Below are 20,643 nucleotides of genomic sequence, written 5' to 3'. Positions count from 1 at the left end.
CTCCTATCTCTGTTCCTGTCATGGGCAGCCCTGATCCATGCATTTAGCGCTTCAAACTGTGTTGGTCTGGGCAAAGGTCGCAATGCAGCCATAATCGCTTTCAACTGGTATAATACTTCTAGTCTAAACGTTCCATATTTAGGAAAGGTCAATTCCTCGTTTCCGTCTGTCATCTTACACCAATTATCAAGCCACAATATGGTATGCAACCCAACATTCGTTGCCATGTAATAAGCTGGGGTATCCTCGGGTGGGGCCTCCTCCCCACCCCGAGGTTCTATCTTATTATCTCCTTTGAAACATTTTCGCAACACTTTAAAACATTTCATGATGAAAACCACAACGTTTCCTTGTTTACAACACTCGTTTATTTCCTGATGACAATCCACCAATCTCAGCGCGGCTTCACGCTAACCGCCCTATCTCAGCGCGGCTCCACGCCAACCGACCAATCTCAGCGCGGCTCTTCCTGACGTCACTCGCCTCCGTTTCGCAGCAGTTCCCCTCCTCTCTCCGTTCTTCTCGCGGTCTCGCATGCGTCCCAATCATACACTGAAAATGATTACTTCCGACCAAGCAACCACTTCCCTGACTGTACGGCCACAGTCTAACTGTAATTGTCACCAAACCGGCAAATGTCTGTCCGCGAACGACCGGACAATCGCCACACTGATAGGTTACAAGCTCACGGTAACTTACGACCAGCGTCCGTTACCCACGCACTCACACTCTCGTTCCCCCTATCTCGGTCCTTCGGGCGATCAATGGTACCTCATGACCCCCTTTTACAATGGTCGACAATTACTTTTGGGTGTTCGATACACCCGAACCACTTAAACTCTCCATGAGCTTAAGATTTTCACCGGTTGCGCGCGCTCACAACCTGATCTCCTTTCACACTACAGGCATTCAACTCCGCAAGACATTACAACACAACGATACAACATAGCACCGCAATCTAACAATGCATGACCCTTTTCATACTCACTCTCCTCCGACCTGCTGCTTTCTGCCGCACTGTTACTCTCCGTCAGTTTCCATGGAACGCCATCCGTCCGCCGCTTTCTGGACACTCTTCATTGGTTCTCTATGGGCCTCGGGGAAATCTCAACCTACTTCTAGATTACCCTTACTCCAGAAGATAAACCATCCTACTCTGCTACCAACTGGAAAGGCGGGATTTCAGCTCTAGAGTCTACTTACCATTCTCCAGAATCCCGTCCCAGGTCGACTGAACCTTTTTACCTGTCATAGAGTGAATTTGGCAATCTAGTCACAACTAAATAATTCAATTATCAAAATGCCCAATTGCTTCCCCCAAGAACCACTGACTAAAGACTGAATTTAAAAGGTTTAATACATAACCAAAAATAACTGAAGATACAGGCACCTCAACAAGAGGTTCAGAAGGTAAACCGGCACTAATACAAACATAATCCTACGGAAAAGTCTTAAACGGCTAATGAATAGAACTAGAATCAATTCCAGTACCATCAGGCTAAACAGGATTGCTATAACTTGAGTTCTGGTACTCATCAGGATAATAGACATAAATTCAGATCAATCTGTCCCTACACTATGCTTGGTGACATCCCTACTCAACAAACCCCAACCTAACCAAAAGGTGGCAGCCGTGGTGACTTCCAAGGGAAGTTCGCCCACATTCTCTTGAAGACTATAGTTCTCGACTTGCAACTACACCCTTTGCCCAAGCGACCGCTCTCTCTAGCTCCTCGGCTCGTCTGCTCTGCCTCTCCCCTCGGGGTACTGTCCCTAATACCAAACCCCACAATGTGAATGGCACGCCTTCAGATACGCCCCTCCAAAAGGTGTTAGATGCTGGAAATTTCCAGCATGGCACCGGTCCATCCTTGTCCGTTCAAACGTCCTTGGGTCCCAGGCTCTTCATCCTTTCAAGTTACTTCTTTGGATTCCTGACCTACTCCTCCATGTCTGAGTCTAGCATCCTAACGCTCATACACAATGGGCCCTTCTACTCTACTATCTGCTTGATGAGGCGCCTGCAAAGGAATACACGCAAATAGCTCACAGTCTATAAAATTGCAACATTTCTGAAAGCTCTTTTATAAAACATTTCTATAGTAAAGATGTTAAGCAAGACATTTTCAACCAGGCCTGCACAAATTCTATTAACTAGGCCTCTGTTTGTATTATAGGCCCAACGCTTTACATTAGCACTTCTTTAATTCACTAGGCCTTCAACCTTAAACAGCAAATACATTTTCTACTTTAAGTAACTTATTGGAATATATAAAGTCTGTTACATTCTCAGATGAAGCAACTCTAAAAGCTCAATTACGTTGTTAAACACACGTTGCCTAAGAAAATAAGTTTAATTTCAACAGTGTCGCTATTCAAGCAATAAATGTGTACTTGCAATCCAACTAGTTCTCTATTCTTCATTGCGTAAAACATGATTAATGTCCTTTATATATACGGGTGCTGGCTACTTGTACATATGGTGCACCCCTACAATTTCTCACTATAAATGGCGCTCTCTCAATTAAAAAGGACTAATATCTGCTGCCACATCCATTCTTATAGCATTGGGTGCCTGGAATAGTCTGAATTGTCACACTTGTAGGAGTGTAATGGTTAGTAGTTGTGTTGATACTGTCACTAGCAGCGCTGGCAGGGACAATGGGTGGTGCGAGCTACCGTGGCCTCCTGATGAGGGCCCTGGAACTTATTTTCTTTTAACAAATTAAGCATTGGGTACCCATGATGTCTAAGAGTGCCTGCATATGTTCAACCTGAGCCATTGAGCTTTATAGCTATCACTAACTGATGAGAAATAATTGCATACTATGTTACTAGGACTAACATTTCAAGATAGGAATAGTCGAGACACTGCTAGTTGGCGCTGAAGCAAACTGTCAAGAGATTACTTCTTCAATGAGTGCAGGGTGCTGGGAGAGGCATACTGTGAGACATGACTGACTGCATATAGAAGCTTCTGTGGGGGATGGCAGCCGGTGTGGAACAAATGTCAAGGAAGTGAAAGCATGAAAAGTGACAGAGATCTTTCAAGGCATGCGCAAAGGTTGAAATTGCCCAGTGCCCCCACCATCCAAAGGCACTATCTGAAAAACGAACTTTGTAGCTATTTAACCCCTTTCTTTCTATTTCTCTGTCTAAAACTCCCTCCCTCTCTACCTCGGTCTACATGATCTGACTCTATCTCTGTACCCAGGCTCCAAGGAAAGACATATTTTAACTGTTTTGTGTGATCCTGTTGAACATATATTTTAGTATTGTTTGGCATCCTGCGGTTTTGAATTAGCAGGGAATGGATAATAAAATTAAAATTCGTTCCATACCACGCAGAGCTCCTCAAATATGTCTTTTTCGGGGCCCAACAAAATCCCTAATATGACACTGAGATGCAGCTGTCAAGTTGAGACTCATGATAGGTTGTGGTTACTATAATGCAAGGCTGAGAGCGGAGACTGCAGACTTGTAACTGGATGCGATGAGAAATAGTTGTAGGACTCACGTCTGAGCAGCATGACTGACTGAAGGATGCGGCTGGAAGGGGGAGGGGCTGATGGAACGACATCGAGGCAGAGCTCCTGTGGGGACTCTTGCAGTTACTGGGATACTGGGTTAGGGGGACTGTGAGCTAAGGCTGATGGAGGGAGTTATGGCAGTGATAGGTGAGGGTGACTGCAAGTTATGGCCGCAGGGGGTTGATGACAAGCAGGGGCTATTATCGTGGGAGCTGGAAGATATGGCTTTTGACAGGAGATAAGTCAGGGTAACTGTGAGGTATGGCTTTAGAAGAGCTGAGCGGAAGGGGGGCTGTCGGGTACACTTTCACGTTTGGTACTGATGTCAAGTTCCGGAAATTGTAAGATATACTGTATTCTGGGATGAATGCCAAAGGATTGTCTGGGTTACTAACAGAAAGATTGCCACACAGAACTTTTAGAAGCACTGGCAGCGTGGAGCGAATTTTGTGATTTGTGGCTACTGTGTAGGAATATGTGGGTAGGCGTGGATAATGCAAACAATCTTCAGCAAAATAATATTTCTTGGACACTTAGGATTAAATCAATTCACATCTCTGGTTGTTTTTTTCTGCCTGCAGCTCCTCGGGAGTGTTTCATCTGCAGTGGTCTGGCCCAGACCGAGTGCGAGCAGTGCCTGATGGATCCGCTGCTCAATCCTGGGCATAGCAAGCAGTTCTGTCAGCTGTGCGAGCGACAGGTGAGGCCTGGGACAAAAATAGAAATGGACAGGGCAAGGCCTGTTACACATAGGGTCAAGACTAAGGGAAGCATGAGATATCGACTAAGGCCTGTGAGAAAGAAAGAAAGAAAAAAAGAAAGAGAGAGAGAGAGAGAGAGAGAGAGAGAGAGAGACAGACACAGACACAGACACGTGTGGCCGATGAGATGAGATGGATATGCCATGTCACACAAGTATATGAGTTCCACTTTTTTAGGCACCCGCTTGACAATTTCATACAAAACTTGACAGGTCAAAGCCCAATCAGATGAGTTTTTTTTATAGGTAAGTTTAGGGCAGATTCATGTTACAGCTCCAAAGGAATAAAGAAAACAACAACAAAAAAGTCAATGAAAAGTCAGGCCTAGCCATAACTACACAGGGACTATTGCTATCCGTGTAACATGAATATGTAGAGAAAAACAACGGCTGAATAAGAGTTTCAGAACTTTAGCATTTTTTTAATCAAGTGAGTGCCATTGCTTTGTTTTGTGTAAATCCATTCTGTAGTTTTTGAAAAAATAGGGTTTACATTTTTTTTGTCTGGGCATGAATGCATTAAAAGACAGAGGTATATATACCATTATTTTATGGATCCTTTGCAAATTTTACGAAAATCCAACTTAAAAAAACAAAGGCACTCCATTGGATAAGGTTTGTCAGTCACACACTGGCTGTAAATTGGCACATACGCTACATTCTGATGGATTCGCTGTCAGAGAAAAATTTCTATTACAACCTCCATTACCCAACACCATGCTCCAAGCCTCGTTTTGGGATATCTAAAAAAAACCAAAAAGGGCATAATGGGGCATGATGAGCCTACCTTCACCCCCAGGCCCATGTGGAGTTTCATGAAAGGGACCCTCCGGAAATGAAAGTAAATGTTTAAAAAAAGAGTTTATCAGGGGATTCACAAATCCTCTACCTTTTCTGAGTTCTATTGACTCTCTTAGGGTCGATGGATTTACAAATCCTCAGACAATTTGAAACAAAAAGGATTGAGTGCAAGTTCAGCTATGCTTGGCCAACACCAACACATGGGAGGTAGCTGTCAGCTGGGGCTGGACACATTGCCTGGCTTAAGACCAAATGGCATGCTGCAATCCCCGCTACACAGAGTCTTTGGCTATACGAAGCAGGGATTGGCCTCCCTCAGCGGATTGGGCTGCAGCTTAGGCCCTGCTGCAGTGTGCAGTGGGTGTTGGCCCCATACGAGGGTTGAAGCCCTGTGGATAATCCATGCTGCAAATGTCTGAGCGCCATGCACAATAGTCGTTGGCTGCATGCGGTGGGTTGGGGTCAAGGCTTGGCCACGCCCAGGTTTGAACCCCACCCGTGTGCATGGTTGAAGGCCATGGGCAGTGAGTAAGTAAATTGTTTATTGTACATGATTAATTAAAACCTTTACAAAAATTAAAACAGTGTTAAAAGTACATTTTAAACAGATTCTAGAATTTAAGAACGTATGTTGTTCACGCCTACAGGTAACTCAAACTGCAATCAGGCTCCTGTGCTTTTTTATTACTAGGTCAAAAAACTTTGTGACACAACAGTTTAGTTTTATGTCAACTCGGTTGAAGCACAGTTTAACTGCTTGCCTGCATATTTGAATACCATGCTGCTTAAAAGATGGACGTAGTAGACTGTGCCTAATATCCTTTAATTTAGGGCATATACAGACAACGTGAATGATGTCTTCCTTGCTAACTCCACATAAACGGCAGCGCGGCGGGCAGTTTTTCCTTTCCAAGGTGGCAAATGAGGGGTAACTGGAATTACTCCAAGGCGAAATTTTAAAAACTTTTCTTTCGTCTTTATATTAACTCAGATTTTGAGGTATGTTTGAGGTTGCAGTGATGCGTGTTCACTGAGCGTTATCCACCCGTGGGCTTTTTTGGTTAGTGCCTCCTTATCCTCGGTGGAGGATATAATTTGCGTTGATTTTTTCACAATTTGTTTAAAACATGAAAGATCAGTAGAAGTGCCCCACAAATCTGTCAGTCCCAGAACTTTGAGCGAGTCAAATAGGTAATCCCTGGCTGGGGATTTTCTGTGTCGGAGTAACTCTTCCCAGAGGTTGGAGCATAAAGAGCCAGCCTCCGCACTGCGCAGTGGGTTGTAAACAAGGCCGGACTGGCCAGCTGGGCAAGCGGGCAATTCCTCGGTAGGCTGGAGCCCCAGGAGGCCGGTATTGACACTTGGAGGCCGGGTTCAGCCTCTCGGAATGGTGGTGCTCATTACTGATCCCGGCCGCAACTTGAAAGAGTTGCTTTTCTTCTAGCGCACATTAGGACGTCTGCCCACGCGGGCTGAATTTAAAATTTTTGCCAGGGCTGTTTCAAGTCCGGCCCTGGTTGTAAACACAGGCAGCAGTTAATGTGCAAGGTCTGGCTGCAGGCCAGGCCCTGAAGTTAACCCTCGATGCGTACAGCCAAAGATGTTTCGAGATGTTGCATGTTGTGTATGGTCAAACCCCAAAGAGTCAATGAAAAAAAGAAATGTTAGCGTTAGCTTTAGTTACATCTTAACATATGTTTTTTGTAAAAATCTGAAATTCACTCCAAAAAACTCAGCAAAAATGGAGTTATGATTGTATATTAATATTGAAAAAACACTGACATTCGCATGTTAATGTTAGGACCGCAATCCTTAATTAGCACAACGTGCAAACAAGAATTTGCTAACCATGTTCTTAAACAACAACACATACTCAACCTAATAAATAATACTACATTCATAGTCATTTATCTCATAGTGGTAGGGGTAATATATTATGTAATCACATATTCAAGATTATTTACATTTCTAATTGCATCTGTAATATGAAGGGTGAAGTAATGAGCTTTCTATTTGTAAAGCAAGTTAAAGTTTCATGTCCATTTTACAAGTTATGGATTAGGGTTCTAACTGTAACTTGCAAATTTTTCATTTTTAATTCATGACCACAACTCCACTTTAACTCTATATCTCGACAATAGAGTATTAGTTGGTATTATGGTTGACATTTTTATAATTAAAGAAGAAAGAGTTAGTGCAAGTTAGACAGTGAAGCTATACACACAAGAGTTGATCCCAGTGCAGCATCAGGAAAGTATATAAACATAGGTTCTGACTGACACGTTTATATCACTAAAGGAGAAACATGAGAGACCATTTACTTAGTAAATTAATCTTAAAATGTATTTTCAAAATACTGAAGAAGGTGGCAAGCTTCATGTGTGTGGGGAGGGTGTTTCAGATAGCAGGTGCCCAGGGAGGGTGAAAATAGAGATTTCTATGCATAGAATGGATTTACTCGTGACTTTCCTCGTGCAACCTAACATTTTTGCTTCTGTTTCAAGTAGAGAGCTTTATAGGTGATGTACGCAAGAAAAGGAAGCTTGTCTTCATAGTTCCTAATGTTGGATACTATACATTCAGTTAAATGAGGTTTAGCTTTGACAGGTGTTGGTCAATTTTGTGAGGATTTCAGTGATGATACCACTTCCATAGTCGAATTCTAGAGCTGACTATTGCCTTCTCAACAAGTTTTTAAATCAGATCTAGAGAGAAAATGTCTATGGTTTGCTATAAATTGCAGTTGGCACCAAGCCCTCCTCTCCGTGCCAAGATGGCGCTCATAGTTAAAAGTAAAGCTAAGACACTAAACAGTTATTACAATCTTAGGTTCATCCCTCTCAGTATAAGGATTTGTTTTGCCATTCTGATACAGTTTTTTGCACCTATGCAAAATAAGACACACATTTTGACACTCTAAACCTCCATAGCAAAGCACAGGCTCAGCCTATTAACCAAGTGGAGCCAGGGAATCTGCTGAACTGTACCGCATGAACCACCTATGCTTTCCTTGAGGATGGTGCACTGCAGGCAACAACCAGTCCTGAGAGGCTACAATATTATTTGCTGTATTAGTGACACAAGTAATACTATATATTTTTAAAACTTTATTACAATTAATGTTATAGTCTAATCTCAAAGTAACTATTAAAATAAACACAACAGCGGCAATGAAAGCAATTAATAAGCAAAATAGTAAAACAAATTGCAACCTTGTGATGGTATTTCAATAATTCATTTCACTGAATGTTGAACTCAGTCAGTACCAAAAGTGCCTCTCTGACTTTCTTGAGGTGGTCAGTAGTAAGCAGACTATAGTGAACAAAATATATGTTGTATAGTTCGTTTATGTACTTAGAGAAGGACTCTCTCTGTCTCTGTTCTGGCATTCCTGAGATGATTCGACCTGCTTGCACCAAGGAACCAGTGGCCTTCACTACGGATGTTTGTATCTCAGCTCAGACAATGCTCCAAGGAAGCTGAAGAAGCCTCTCTACCTAATACACATCTCTACCAAGCTTACATAAACTTTTCTGATTATTTAAAAAATAAAAAAGTAGACCTCATGATGAATAATGTAAAATGCTTGAATTAGCATATGAATTCTGTTGCAACATCACTAAATTCTAACAAATTACAAATCACATTATTGACCTGGTGCTATATAAATCTACTAAATAAATATGAATAATTGATGCACTATCAAACTATTATAGAACAAACATTATATGCAGTACATGTTCAATCAGTACTAAATGAAGCACGTGTTTGTAAATTCAAAATGTAAACTCATACATGAATATACAAAAATATGAAACTGAGGTACATGAACAGAAAACGCAATGGTCCAGTCAGAGGTCTGCTTGCCATTTTGAGATAGAAGGTGGAATTCAATCTTGCTTGGATTCAATTTCAATTTCATATGAGTCATCCAGGTTCTGTAAGGAGGCTTAACCAACTTGAGTATTTGCCCTGGTGTTTCAGTCAGACCCTCCAGCATTTCACAATTCACGAAATAATTGCGAAATCATCTGAAATGCGCGATAGCCGCGATATTTACTATTTCGGCCGCAAAAACAGGTCTCCTAGCAGGCATAAAAAAATTATGCCATTTAATTGGCTGTACGCACATACGTCACAACGTGAACTGCGCTGTACAGCCGTAAGAGCTGGAAACAGGATAGCCCCCATATTTGAATTACAAAAAAGGGGCATTAGTCGCTGACTTGATTTGTGCCGTCTGCGCCTTTGAGCATTTTAAATCCTACAGGAGGCAGCGCCAAACACGAACTACCATATAATTTTGTTAGTTAGCAAGCCATCCCTTTTTATCAAAGAAGCATACCGTGCAGCCATGTGTGTTTGCGATTGAACATAAACACGAGATATTCATTAAACGCGCTTACCGGCAGCTGCCAACCTGGTTCAATTACAGCCCACATCTTGTAGCTGCGCCGCACACTTATAAAGGGGATCATTTTGTTCAGCAGAAACCAAACGAGGCGAAAAGCACAGAACTCCCAATCATGGATTGTGCCACAAGGATTCCAGAGGCTTCCATCTGCCCTGAGATGTGCCTCAACCAACCACGTCATTCAGCTTCACACTTCTCTTTTGTATCCAGACTCTCACCATGAAAACTCAACTGCGGAGTTTGTCCCCATACAGTAATTGAGGAGCAGCTGGAACCAGGTGTGAGGGAGGTTACGCTTACGACTGATAGATGTTCGCACAATATCTACAGCGCTCATTCCACAGATACACAGCATCTAGGCACATTCATGATAATGACAACACAGGTGTTCTTGTGACCCTTTCTAACATGCAACTGAGCTGCAACTTCCTGAGGAGGTCCGAGTGACCTCACATTGGATAAAGATGTACTCAACTATAGAGCTATCATACTTTGACTATTAACCCAAATAAACCAAGCGGTCCGAGCTCTGATTTGACCATCTGTATATTGTGTTATTCATGTAAAACTGTTATCAGAGTTTCAAAAGCAGTATCACCTTAGAAAACAAGATGAAGCCAGCCGTTCAGCTTTGGTACCCTCAGAAAATGAAGGCAGAAAGGGGAGATGTTTTTGCTCATCAGATTGTTCAGAGGCTGTGAGCACAAAGCGTCTAAAGGGCAGGAGGCTGCACTCCATGGCACTGCACGCACGCAAGAGTACAGGCAGCAGACCAACAGCACAAGCTTAGGCACTGCATGGAAGAGGACAGGCAGCAGGCAAACAGCACACTTTATGGCACTGCACATACAGGCTGCAGAACAGTAGCAAACAAAATGGCACTGCGCATACGAGGGCAGGCTGGAAACCGATAGCCCACTCCTTGGCACTGCACATACGAGGGCAGGCTGGAAACCGATGGCCCACTCCATGGCACTGCACATACGAGGGCAGGCTGGAAACTAATAGCCCACTCCATGGCACTGCACATACGAGGGCAGGCTGGAAACCGATAGCCCACTCCATGGCACTGCACATACGAGGGCAGGCTAGAAACCAATGGCCCACTACATGGCACTGCACATACGAGGGCAGACTGGAAACCGATAGCCCACTCCATGGCACTGCACATACGAGGGCAGGCTGAAGACCAACAGCAAAGCCCTAGGCACTCCATAGAACAGGACTGGCAGCAGGTAAATAGCTCACTCCATGGCACTGTACATACAAGGACAGGCTGCAGACCAATAGTACATCCCGTGGCACAGCACAATTGCGGACAGGCTGCAGAAAACAGCACTGTTCATGGCGATGCACACATGAGGACATGCTGCAGACCAGTAGCTCAGACCATGGCACTGCATAAGCAAGGACACGCTATAGATAAGATATTACACTTTGTACTTTTTTTTGTAGGCAGCATATTGCTCTTGTCTAGTGTATAATTTAAATTGGGCCACATCCAGGTGTTCATAACGTGGCACAATAGGGTTGTAGTTGAAGTCAGTGCAAGATTCTCTCAGTGGGACAGTATGGCGTTCAGTGGGGAGAGGATGTGACACCATAGTCAGACCTGCTGAATTTGGAACTTGGGAGCCTGGTTCTGAAGGATGATTATTGCAAGATGTCTGTCCTATCAGCACTACCTATAAAAGGGAGTCAGTGCATGTGACACAAGAGGAGGCTGTATCTCTGCACCCAGGGAGCGAAGGGGGGCTGTGTGATGAAACCAGGGAGCAAAGGAGGGGGGGGGGGTTGTGTGACTGAAACCAGAAAGTGAAGGGAGCTGCATGACTGAAACCAGAGAGGAAAAGGGGCTGTGTGTCTTAAACCGGAAAGTGAAGGGAGCTGCGTGACTGAAACCAGAGAGAGAAAGGGGCTGCGTGACTTAAACCACAGAGTGAAGGGAGCTGTGTGACTGAACCCAGGGAGTAGTGAAAGTGGTGCCCCGACAGGGGTGCATACATGGACACTAGAACATCCCAGGGAGAAATATGGCCACCTCCCACAAGGTTAGTAGATTGGAGCCGTGCTTCGGTAGAGCTGCAGAAACTTTAAACATGCCTATTTCAAAATGGTATACTCTGCTAGAACAGGTTCCATTGATTTAGGGCTGAAAATAAATGATTACGAGTAAAATAAAGTGCTGCAATAATGCCGCAAAATGTTAATCTTTGTACCGCTAAATTTCCATTTTTGTGCGGCGAAATTTTTGAATCTATGCCCCAATATCCTGGGGGGTCTGTTCAGTCTAGGCAGTACTGTCTAGTAGAGTTATGCGCAGATTGCTATGTTTCTGCTTCTCAAGTTTCTGCAATGGAACATTCCTGAAAGAGGGCGTGGTCGCACTTTTTGCTTGTGAAGTGAGTTTTGGGCTTACCCAGAAGACATTTGTTGACTATTTGATCACACAAAATAGTCGTGAAAATATCCATCTAAAATAGACTGCCTGAAAGTGGCTGAACCTAGTGACATGAGCCCATAATTGATAACATTGTTTGGACTTTATAAGGTGTTTAGTCTTATTAATACAGAAATTCAATACCTTTCTAATGTCTAGAGTGTGAAAGGACCTTCCTGCTAGTGAGGAAGGTTTTGGGGAGAAAGTTAGGAAGAGAAATGTACTGATTAATTTGTGAATCTCGGATAACTTTAAAGAAAAAGGATGGGTGTATGCTCGTAAGCACATTATTCTAATCAGAAACTGTGTAGGGCTCATTCAAGCATAGTGTCAGAATCTCACCGTCTCTTTGTGGTGAAGTTATAGCTACTAAGAAAAGATAAGGAAACAAGAAGAGATGCAATATGGTGACTTTATGAATTGGCTCAAACAGAGGGATCAATAGTCTATAAGAACAACTGCAATCAGCTCCTAAGAAGTTGATGGCTGTCTAGTAGGTGGAAACACTTTCTTAAGACATTCTAAGAAATCTTTAACCTTTCCTTCCTATAGGATTACCATACTGTTTATTTCAATTGACAAGCTGTAATCTTAAAAATTCTACCATTCCCTTTTCTTTGTTTTAAGACTAATCAAGAAAAGATAATTGCTAATCTCTTTATCAAATTTCTTGAAACACATCTAATTCATTTCAAGATTATATACGAAAAGAAATCTGTAATCACATGGGCTCTGAAAAAGATATTTGTGAAGCACATTTTAGATAGGAGATAATAAGACAAGATGTACCTTAACTATAGAGAATCGCAGAATTGACTCTGCTAGATATAGTGAATACAATATGACCACATGAAGAACCTCTTCCAGTTGAAAACATAAGCGGCTCTTTTACATGGTCTTTTTTTGATTCTCTATCAATATCCATATATTCTTAGTAAGGTTTTTAATTCCCATATTGGATGTGTTTAGGAGCCAGGTTGACAGGTTCAGACACGGATGGATGCAGCGTAAGGTCTGGAAAGGAAGCCTGGATAGAAGGTCTGGGCTCTTACAAGGATGTCCTAACATGAAAGAGATCATTGTACTGCAATTGCTAATACCATTCTGGAGCAATTAGCATCATTTTAGCTTTGGAACTGGATGAAATCAGGCCATGATCAGCCAAATTGGCAAACATAGAATGCTACAGAATTGAGCAATCACCAATTTATTCCATTTGCCAACACATTGGAAATAGAAGGAAAAAGAGAAAAGGTGTTCTAGATGGAAATAAAGGCCTGAGTAATTTACCAAAGAAAAAGAACTACAGAAGCATACAGAAAGATATTCCCACGGGTAGGCGATTTTGAAGACTGTAGAACTGGGGAATATCCAGTCAAATGTCCGGTTTATGAAAATAAATCCCAGGAGCCAGGCTGACAGGTTCAAAGACGGATGGATGCAGCGTAAGGTCTGGCAATGAAGCCTGGATAGAAGGTCTGGGCTCTTACAAGGATGTACTAACATGAAATAGAAAATTTAAAAATGGCTGTGCACTGCTAGTTGTATGCCAAGTTTTAGGCGTACTTCGTGCTCCTAAGTTATTCTCCCCGCTCAGGAGTGTATATGAAATAATTGAAGACAGCACTGGCACGAATTGTGCAAGTGTCACTTAGGGCACAGAAACTATATGCTGCAAAATCCAGCTATTGTGTTTCAAAATCGTTCATAATAAAACAGTTTTTGGAAATCAAGTTTCTTTCACTTTTGCGTCTTCTTTAGTATTTTATTCATACTATTGTTTTATGCGATATGGTATATTCTCCATATACAATTCTTATCCATTTCATCAACAATGGAAAACCACAATTCTTTCTTCCAATGCATTTCGGCCTAAAAGGCCTTCATCTGGGAAATCTGTGAAGCAAGGACATGTATCTATCACTATTACTGTGTTATGTAAACATTAAAACAAAGAAATGTACCACGAATGTTCATAGTCAAAAACCAAAATGCATTATGATAAGTGTAACTCTTTACACTATGACCTACGTTTATAATTGGAAAATGTCTTCACATTTAAGGTCCGCTAGTAACCCTCAATCTTAGTGTACAAAACAGGAATACATTTCATAAAGCGCGCCGTCAAACCAATGTTCAATCGGTGTTAAAAAACCCATAGTTGAAACAATGTTACGCGCATTTCATCTGTCGTTTCACTCGCATTTCTCTGTGAACTGCAACATACTCTGTAGCTTAATTACTCTACCGCGCACGAGCATTGCTGCGATGAATCTATCGCTTACCGGGTTTTCGCTGAGGAAACTTACAGAGTATGTTGCAGTTCACAGAGAAATGCGAGTGAAACGACAGATGATATGCGCGTAACATTGTTTCAACTATGGGTTTTTTAACACCGATTGAACATTGGTTTGACGGCGCGCTTTATGAAATGTATTCCTGTTTTGTACACTAAGATTGAGGGTTACTAGCGGACCTTAAATGTGAAGACATTTTCCAATTATAAACGTAGGTCATAGTGTAAAGAATTACACTTATCATAATGCATTTTGGTTTTTGACTATGAACATTCGTGGTACATTTCTTTGTTTTAATGTTTACATAACACAGTAATAGTGATAGATACATGTCCTTGCTTCACGGATTTCCCAGATGAAGGCCTTTTAGGCCGAAATGCATTGGAAGAAAAAATTGTGGTTTTCCATTGTTGATGAAATGGATAAGAATTGTATATGGAGAATATACCATATCGCATAAAACAATAGTATGAATAAAATACTAAAGAAGACGCAAAAGTGAAAGAAACTTGATTTCCAAAAACTGTTTTATTACTAACATGAAATAGATCATTGTACTACCATTGCTAATACCATTCTGGAGCAATTAGCATCAATTTAGCTTTGGAACAGGCCAGCTGGATGAGATCAGGCCATGATCAGCCAAATTGGTGGACATTTCCCTGACCTGCTACTCAAAAGGGCAGTCCTTTTTGCCTGGCCTGACAGAATCTGGAGACAAAAGCTCTCCTTTATTGTATTCTGTAAGTGAAAAAAGGTCCACTTGTGGGAAGCCCCATTCTGAGAAGCACATTTTCAGAGGCAAATGTAGAATGCTACAGAATTGAGGAATCACCAATGTATTCCATTTGCCAACACATTGGAAATAGACGGAAAAAGAGAAAAGGTGTTCTTGATGGAAATAAAGGCCTGGGTAATTTACCAAAGAAAAAGAACTATAGAAGCATACAGAAAGATATTCCCACGGGTAGGCGATTTTAAAGACTTTAGAACTGGGGAATAGTCAGTCAAATGTCCGGTTTATGAAAATAAATCCCATTTGTTCTTGAATTTGGTATATTTTTAACACATGGACAAGTTAACAAGAAATAAATTGGACTTCTTTATGTGTTAAAACTCTTTGGCATTTGATGTATATATCTCTGTGAGACATGTGCTACTCTGTATAATGATTATATTAAATCGTGAAACAAAAGTGGGGTGTAAGAGCCTGCGGTAATTTTTAGGAGCTTGCATTACTCTCTGTGGTACTTGATTTTATGTGATTTTAGTACTTGACAATGTAGTGCATTTTTTCTGAAATAGGAGTAACAAATAAAAAAAAAATTGATTTATGAAATGATGAATAAGTGTTTTTGTGACACTGATTGGAAGATTATTATTGATGTATATAAGCACCAGTACCACTTTAGTATGTTTTCTTAACCATTTGGCAAATATTAAGCCTTCACTCAGTAAGGTGAGGCTGTTTTCGAATATATTTCACTTCGCAGTGTTAGCATCTACTTACCTGGTCTCTGGGCATTTGGACTTCATATTTGACTACATTAACAAAATATGGTGGCTAGATATCCTGGTCACAACCAGAGCATTACTGACATAACCATGACTTTGCTTTGTTTGCCAAAGGTACATTCTCACAGACAGAGAAGGGAGCACAGGCCCAAAACTATTGACTACCCAGAAGGACCACCCAATTCTTCAGTCACAAGGCACGTGCTGCAGCTCTTTGCCGTGCTTTGTATAAAGACCAGCCACTTTGTCTCCTTTGTGAAGTATGGACCGGACAGAAACTCCTGGGTGTTCTTTGACAGCATGGCTGGGAGATTAGGTAAGAAGCCTTCACTGTGATTTTGATAAATTCATGATGTGTGTCATGCCACGATTTCTAGATTGAATCCTATGAAAACCCAGAGAAGCATCATACTTAAAGAAAACTAGGGTTATTGAGTAAAAGTTAACTGTAAACATGTTTTTTATCCTTTAAGACACAGATCATTTATTCTGGAAACTGTTAAATGTATCAAGGTAAATACCCTTGTTTTCAGTGTTTTTCAATATCTCGTTATTAAAGATTATGCAATAGCAATATCAGTAATCTTTACCTTATTGCGTGATTTGCTAAAAATCTTTGCAACAGTATACAAAGACAGAGGTTCATTGCTAAGTGCTTGACTTTAACAATAAAATTTTAAAACAGCATTGTGTCCTTAAGTGCTGACTTTACCAGTGAAGTTAAGAACTTCATTAAGACCTAAAATCTAAAAGTTCATTAGGTTTTGGCTTAAACAGTTGGGAATTAAAAATAATTTAAAAAGAATAAAACATAGATGCCTCTGTTGCCTGATACACAGACCATGATACTCTGTGGATTGTGTTCGATTAAAAAATAGAGTATAGCATCTTCCTAATGAAGGGGAAGAGGTTATGTTAAAAAAAAAAAAAAACAGTATGGACAAGTAGACTTTTCTTGTGCCATGCGTTAATAGTGAGTCTAAAGCATGTCTATTGGTCGATGACCAGATGTTTTCAGTGGTTCAGCGTCTTTTTGTTCTTATTCCATATTTGCATAGCTGCAAAAGTGAGATGTACTCCAAGTGGAAAGGCCAGATTACACACTGCTACTTCTCATTTTGTTTCCAATGTCTTCATTAAATATACAAGAATCCTGAGACTAAATATTGTAGTTTGCATCTGATTATTTCAAGGATATCATATCTTTATATTTGAACCGCTCTGTGGTGTCAAATTAAGGTAGTCCACCTGATGTAAAATTACTTTCCCTTCTCACTTCTTGTCAAGTGTCTTCATGAAATAATCAGGAATATTGAAGCTAAATGTCTGGATCTAATTATTTCAAGGATATTAGTTCTAAGTGTTGCAATCTCTGTGTAGTGCAGAATTAAATCAGTCTACCTGGTGTTCTCAAATATTCAGTCCCTTTTCCGAGTCTATGTGGTGTTCAAAAATTCTATTCCCATCTCAAACCTCCCTTCTTGTTTCTGGTACTTCCTCTGCACCCCCATGTGTTCCTACAAGGAGAGATAATGCATTTATGTCTCTCTGTATATGCTTATTATTACTCTGTTTTCACTCACTTTTTCCACTACTGAATTTTATATGGTTAAGTTATCTTCTATCTACAGGGCACTTTTTTTCTTGTTTAAAAATTCAATACCCTGGGTATACAAAAAAAAAATAAGGATTTGTTTAAGAATATGTTGACTGCAGAGTGTAGCAGGTGCAGCCATATTGTGTACTGCTCTGATATCAGGCAGTAGTGATTGTGAAAGCCATGGAGTATTTTTTAGATGTTACAGTGGTTGAGAATGATTTCCTGTTGCAGAGTCCCAATGTAAGATGACCTCGGAGGGCGCGGCCTCTGATCTAGCCCTGCTGACTTCCTCCACTTCCCTCTACCCTCTAAGATACAGGGAAAGTAGAGAATTGCCATGTGGGAGCATGCCAGCAGTACAGTTAGACTGACCCTCTGCCATGTTTGTCTGAGAGTTTCTCTCGTATCCACTGTACCGTAACCAAAGTGGGGAGAAGCAGTTACACAGCATAGTGTTCAGCAGTGGTTCATCAGTGTGCTAGTCTGTTTCTTGTCAGTGTTAAGGGTCGGAACAGGGAAGTAGTTCTTCAAACACTACTTAATTTTAAAAAAGTGCAGTGGAGCCATCTCTGCTGAATGCTGGGGTTGGTAAATATCAAGGCAGCCTATTCTTGATTCCACCTCGTGCCTCCTTCTTTCCCCTCTTGTTTCTTCATCTCACTCTTGCAGATTATTTTGCCTTCAACTTCTCTTACTGTTTTCCTATCTTTCGCTTCTTCCTTCTTTCTCCCTTTCTCGCTCTTGTGTGCAACTAGTCTGATGATTAAAAATGTGTCCAAGTCTCCAAAATAGAGGGCCAGTGCCCACAACCTGCAGCTACCGGCACAAATAAATGACTGTAGGATTCAGCTCATACTACAACCGACACTGTGCCCTACTGCTTAAGTTGTGCCTTGTACCTTTCCATGCCACCCGGACTGTCTTTTGCACCTGGAACTGCTGTCTGCTTTCTGCATTGCTCTAATAGTTGGACGTCGTTTTCCTAACGGTGGTATTGTGTCCCAGGAACAAAGGAATTTCATCAAAATGATGCTTTTTATGTGGCCGTGAATCAGTCAATCAATTTGCTTCTGAAATACTGTAATGTGTATGTGTGGTCAGCTAATGATTGATTTTATTGGCCTTAATTCACCTGAAACTGTAGGGATGTTTTTTTAGGCAGTTGTAATTCAATAGGAGCACAATGAATTGGTGCCACAGTTTTGATCAAACACCCTATTTTCTTTTCAATTTAAAATGAGTTACTTTGTTGGCCATCTTCTTAACCCTAATCAGTGGAATTTAGCTTCGTTAGGCACCCTTAACATTTGTCAACATTGTAACATTTGTCAATAAATATTAGCAGTGACCCTCAAAACAACAATGTTACTCTTCTAACCCTAGGATTATTACTTTGTAATACTTTTAACAGGAGGCATGCATCGCTGATGTAATATGATTAGCATTTTTGTTTAGCATTGCTCTTTCTATATTTTTTTCATCATCCTACTAGAACTATATTTTGGCACATCAAAACAAATACGGAGGTAGAACCCATTGCTCCTATGTCCATTGGTTCCCTTGCTAATGTGTGATTGGTAATTCTCTGATGCTTTCTCTGGTTCCTCTAGGAGATGCGATGGGAACAAATGTCCCTATGACCCAAGCCTGTCCTCAGCTTGGGGAGTACCTGGCCATGTCAGAAGAGCAGTTTGCGGCCGTAGATGTCAACAAGATGGACAAACTGAGCAGAAGGTTCTTCTGTGACATTTATATGTGCATCTACCAGTACCCTGAAAATGGCCTCCAGTAACACCAAAGACACGCCCCCCAAGAATTCAATCCTGACCACTGACAGGAACAGAGAGAAAGAACCCTTTCCTAAGATCCCGGAAGGAGTCACTGTGGCTGTTGCGCGCACTGCACAAAAGTACAAGAGTTTGCAAATAAAAAGGGCCACAATTGCCTCAGGACGCCACCATCATGTCCATCAGTGCACTGCCATCTGTATACCTCCAGTTTAGGAGCAGGACCACTTCCTGCTATTCAGGAGCAGATGTGCATATGGGCTAATGTTCTGCAACTGGTCTAGACTGATACTTTAATACAATAAACTTCTATCAGTTAGTAAACAACATGTTCCTGTTTTGAATTGTAAGTCTAGGCCCCACAGCATCAATTAGCCACCTTCTTTTAACAAACGAAGTTGAATTGTAAAGCCATAGGCCAAACATGTTGCTGGGCAGGTTCCTCGCGTTGTGCATGGTACATTAAACCAATTCCTATAAATAAAAATTAAATTTCCAATGAAGTTGCAAAATGTGTGAAATCAGTAGGATGACTTTTCTATATTAATATTTAAAATGTTTGTGCAATAATAATGCTCTATGGTTTAATAAAGTTGTATTTTAATACATTGTGTTATTTTCTGTAACAGAATGTCTGTTCTGTATTATTTTCCTAATTCTTCTCTTCCGTGAGCCTTATGTGTAATGGTAGTGCCTATGGTGTTGTGTGGTGTTTGAGTCAAAAGAATTGGGCTTTATATTCATGTGTATCATTTGGTTCACGTCTGGTATTAGACATAGATTTTAATTCTTGTCTGTGGCCATCTCTCTTTTACACAGATAGCAAGGTATCCAGTTTTAGGAAGAAAACCTTAGTTCAGTGTTGGTTACACAGTTAGTATATCACTGTCCAAATCGCAAATTGAAAATACTGACAATATTCATATTAGAGTTTTCAAATTTCGTTATTTTTGTGCAAAACGTGTTGTAATAAAAAAAATATCTAATTTACGAAATCTTTAATTTCTATAAAGGGCATGGAAGGAAGGAGTACACATTTTCTTTCTCGCTTTATTTGCAACTGCAGCCATTTAAAGCTTTACTACACATAACATATAATGCCACAAAGAACAACAATAGCATGGAGCTTAGAGGAAAAATGACATTCCCCACAGGTCATACATAAACTATCCTCTAATGGCAGTACTGGACACCATATAAACAGCATTGAATCCAGAAAACACTTCTCTCACTTGCTGCTGCGGTGATCAGATTAAGTACCCCTGGTGTTGCTCCTGTAGAATTTGATTTTACATGTGATTCAGCTACCCTGATATCTTTTGTTTGGTTGGTCCGGTGCTTTCTGCATCAGCTTCCAGTCACATCCCGCTCCCTTTTCTCTCCCACCTCTCTTCAATGCCTACAGGCCAGCGCCATTATTCTTCAGCGCACTGACATGAGGGATTCCATCCAAGCACTTTCCTAAGTTTATTGCTGCTCAGTATCTCCTCATCTGATGG

The 20,643-nt window shown here is 41.1% G+C and overlaps 1 protein-coding gene across 1 annotated transcript in view; it reads left to right on the top strand.

Moving 5' to 3' along the window:
- LOC144766762 (ubiquitin carboxyl-terminal hydrolase CYLD-like) overlaps positions 1-19,712 on the top strand; it is a 172,831-nt gene extending 153,119 nt beyond the window's left edge. Inside the window, exons 9-11 of the mRNA XM_078650506.1 lie at positions 4,112-4,230; positions 15,872-16,073; positions 18,968-19,712. Of these exons, the coding sequence (XP_078506632.1) occupies positions 4,112-4,230; positions 15,872-16,073; positions 18,968-19,149 (503 nt within the window). The 3' untranslated portion in view covers positions 19,150-19,712. The remainder of the gene's footprint in view (positions 1-4,111; positions 4,231-15,871; positions 16,074-18,967) is intronic.
- Positions 19,713-20,643: the final 931 nt, after the last annotated feature.

This window comes from Lissotriton helveticus, chromosome 7, assembly GCF_964261635.1.
Source record: "Lissotriton helveticus chromosome 7, aLisHel1.1, whole genome shotgun sequence".
NCBI lineage: Eukaryota > Metazoa > Chordata > Amphibia > Caudata > Salamandridae > Lissotriton > Lissotriton helveticus.
The sequence above is the reverse complement of the archived record's forward strand: the minus strand, read 5'-3'. Positions and strand labels throughout refer to the sequence as shown.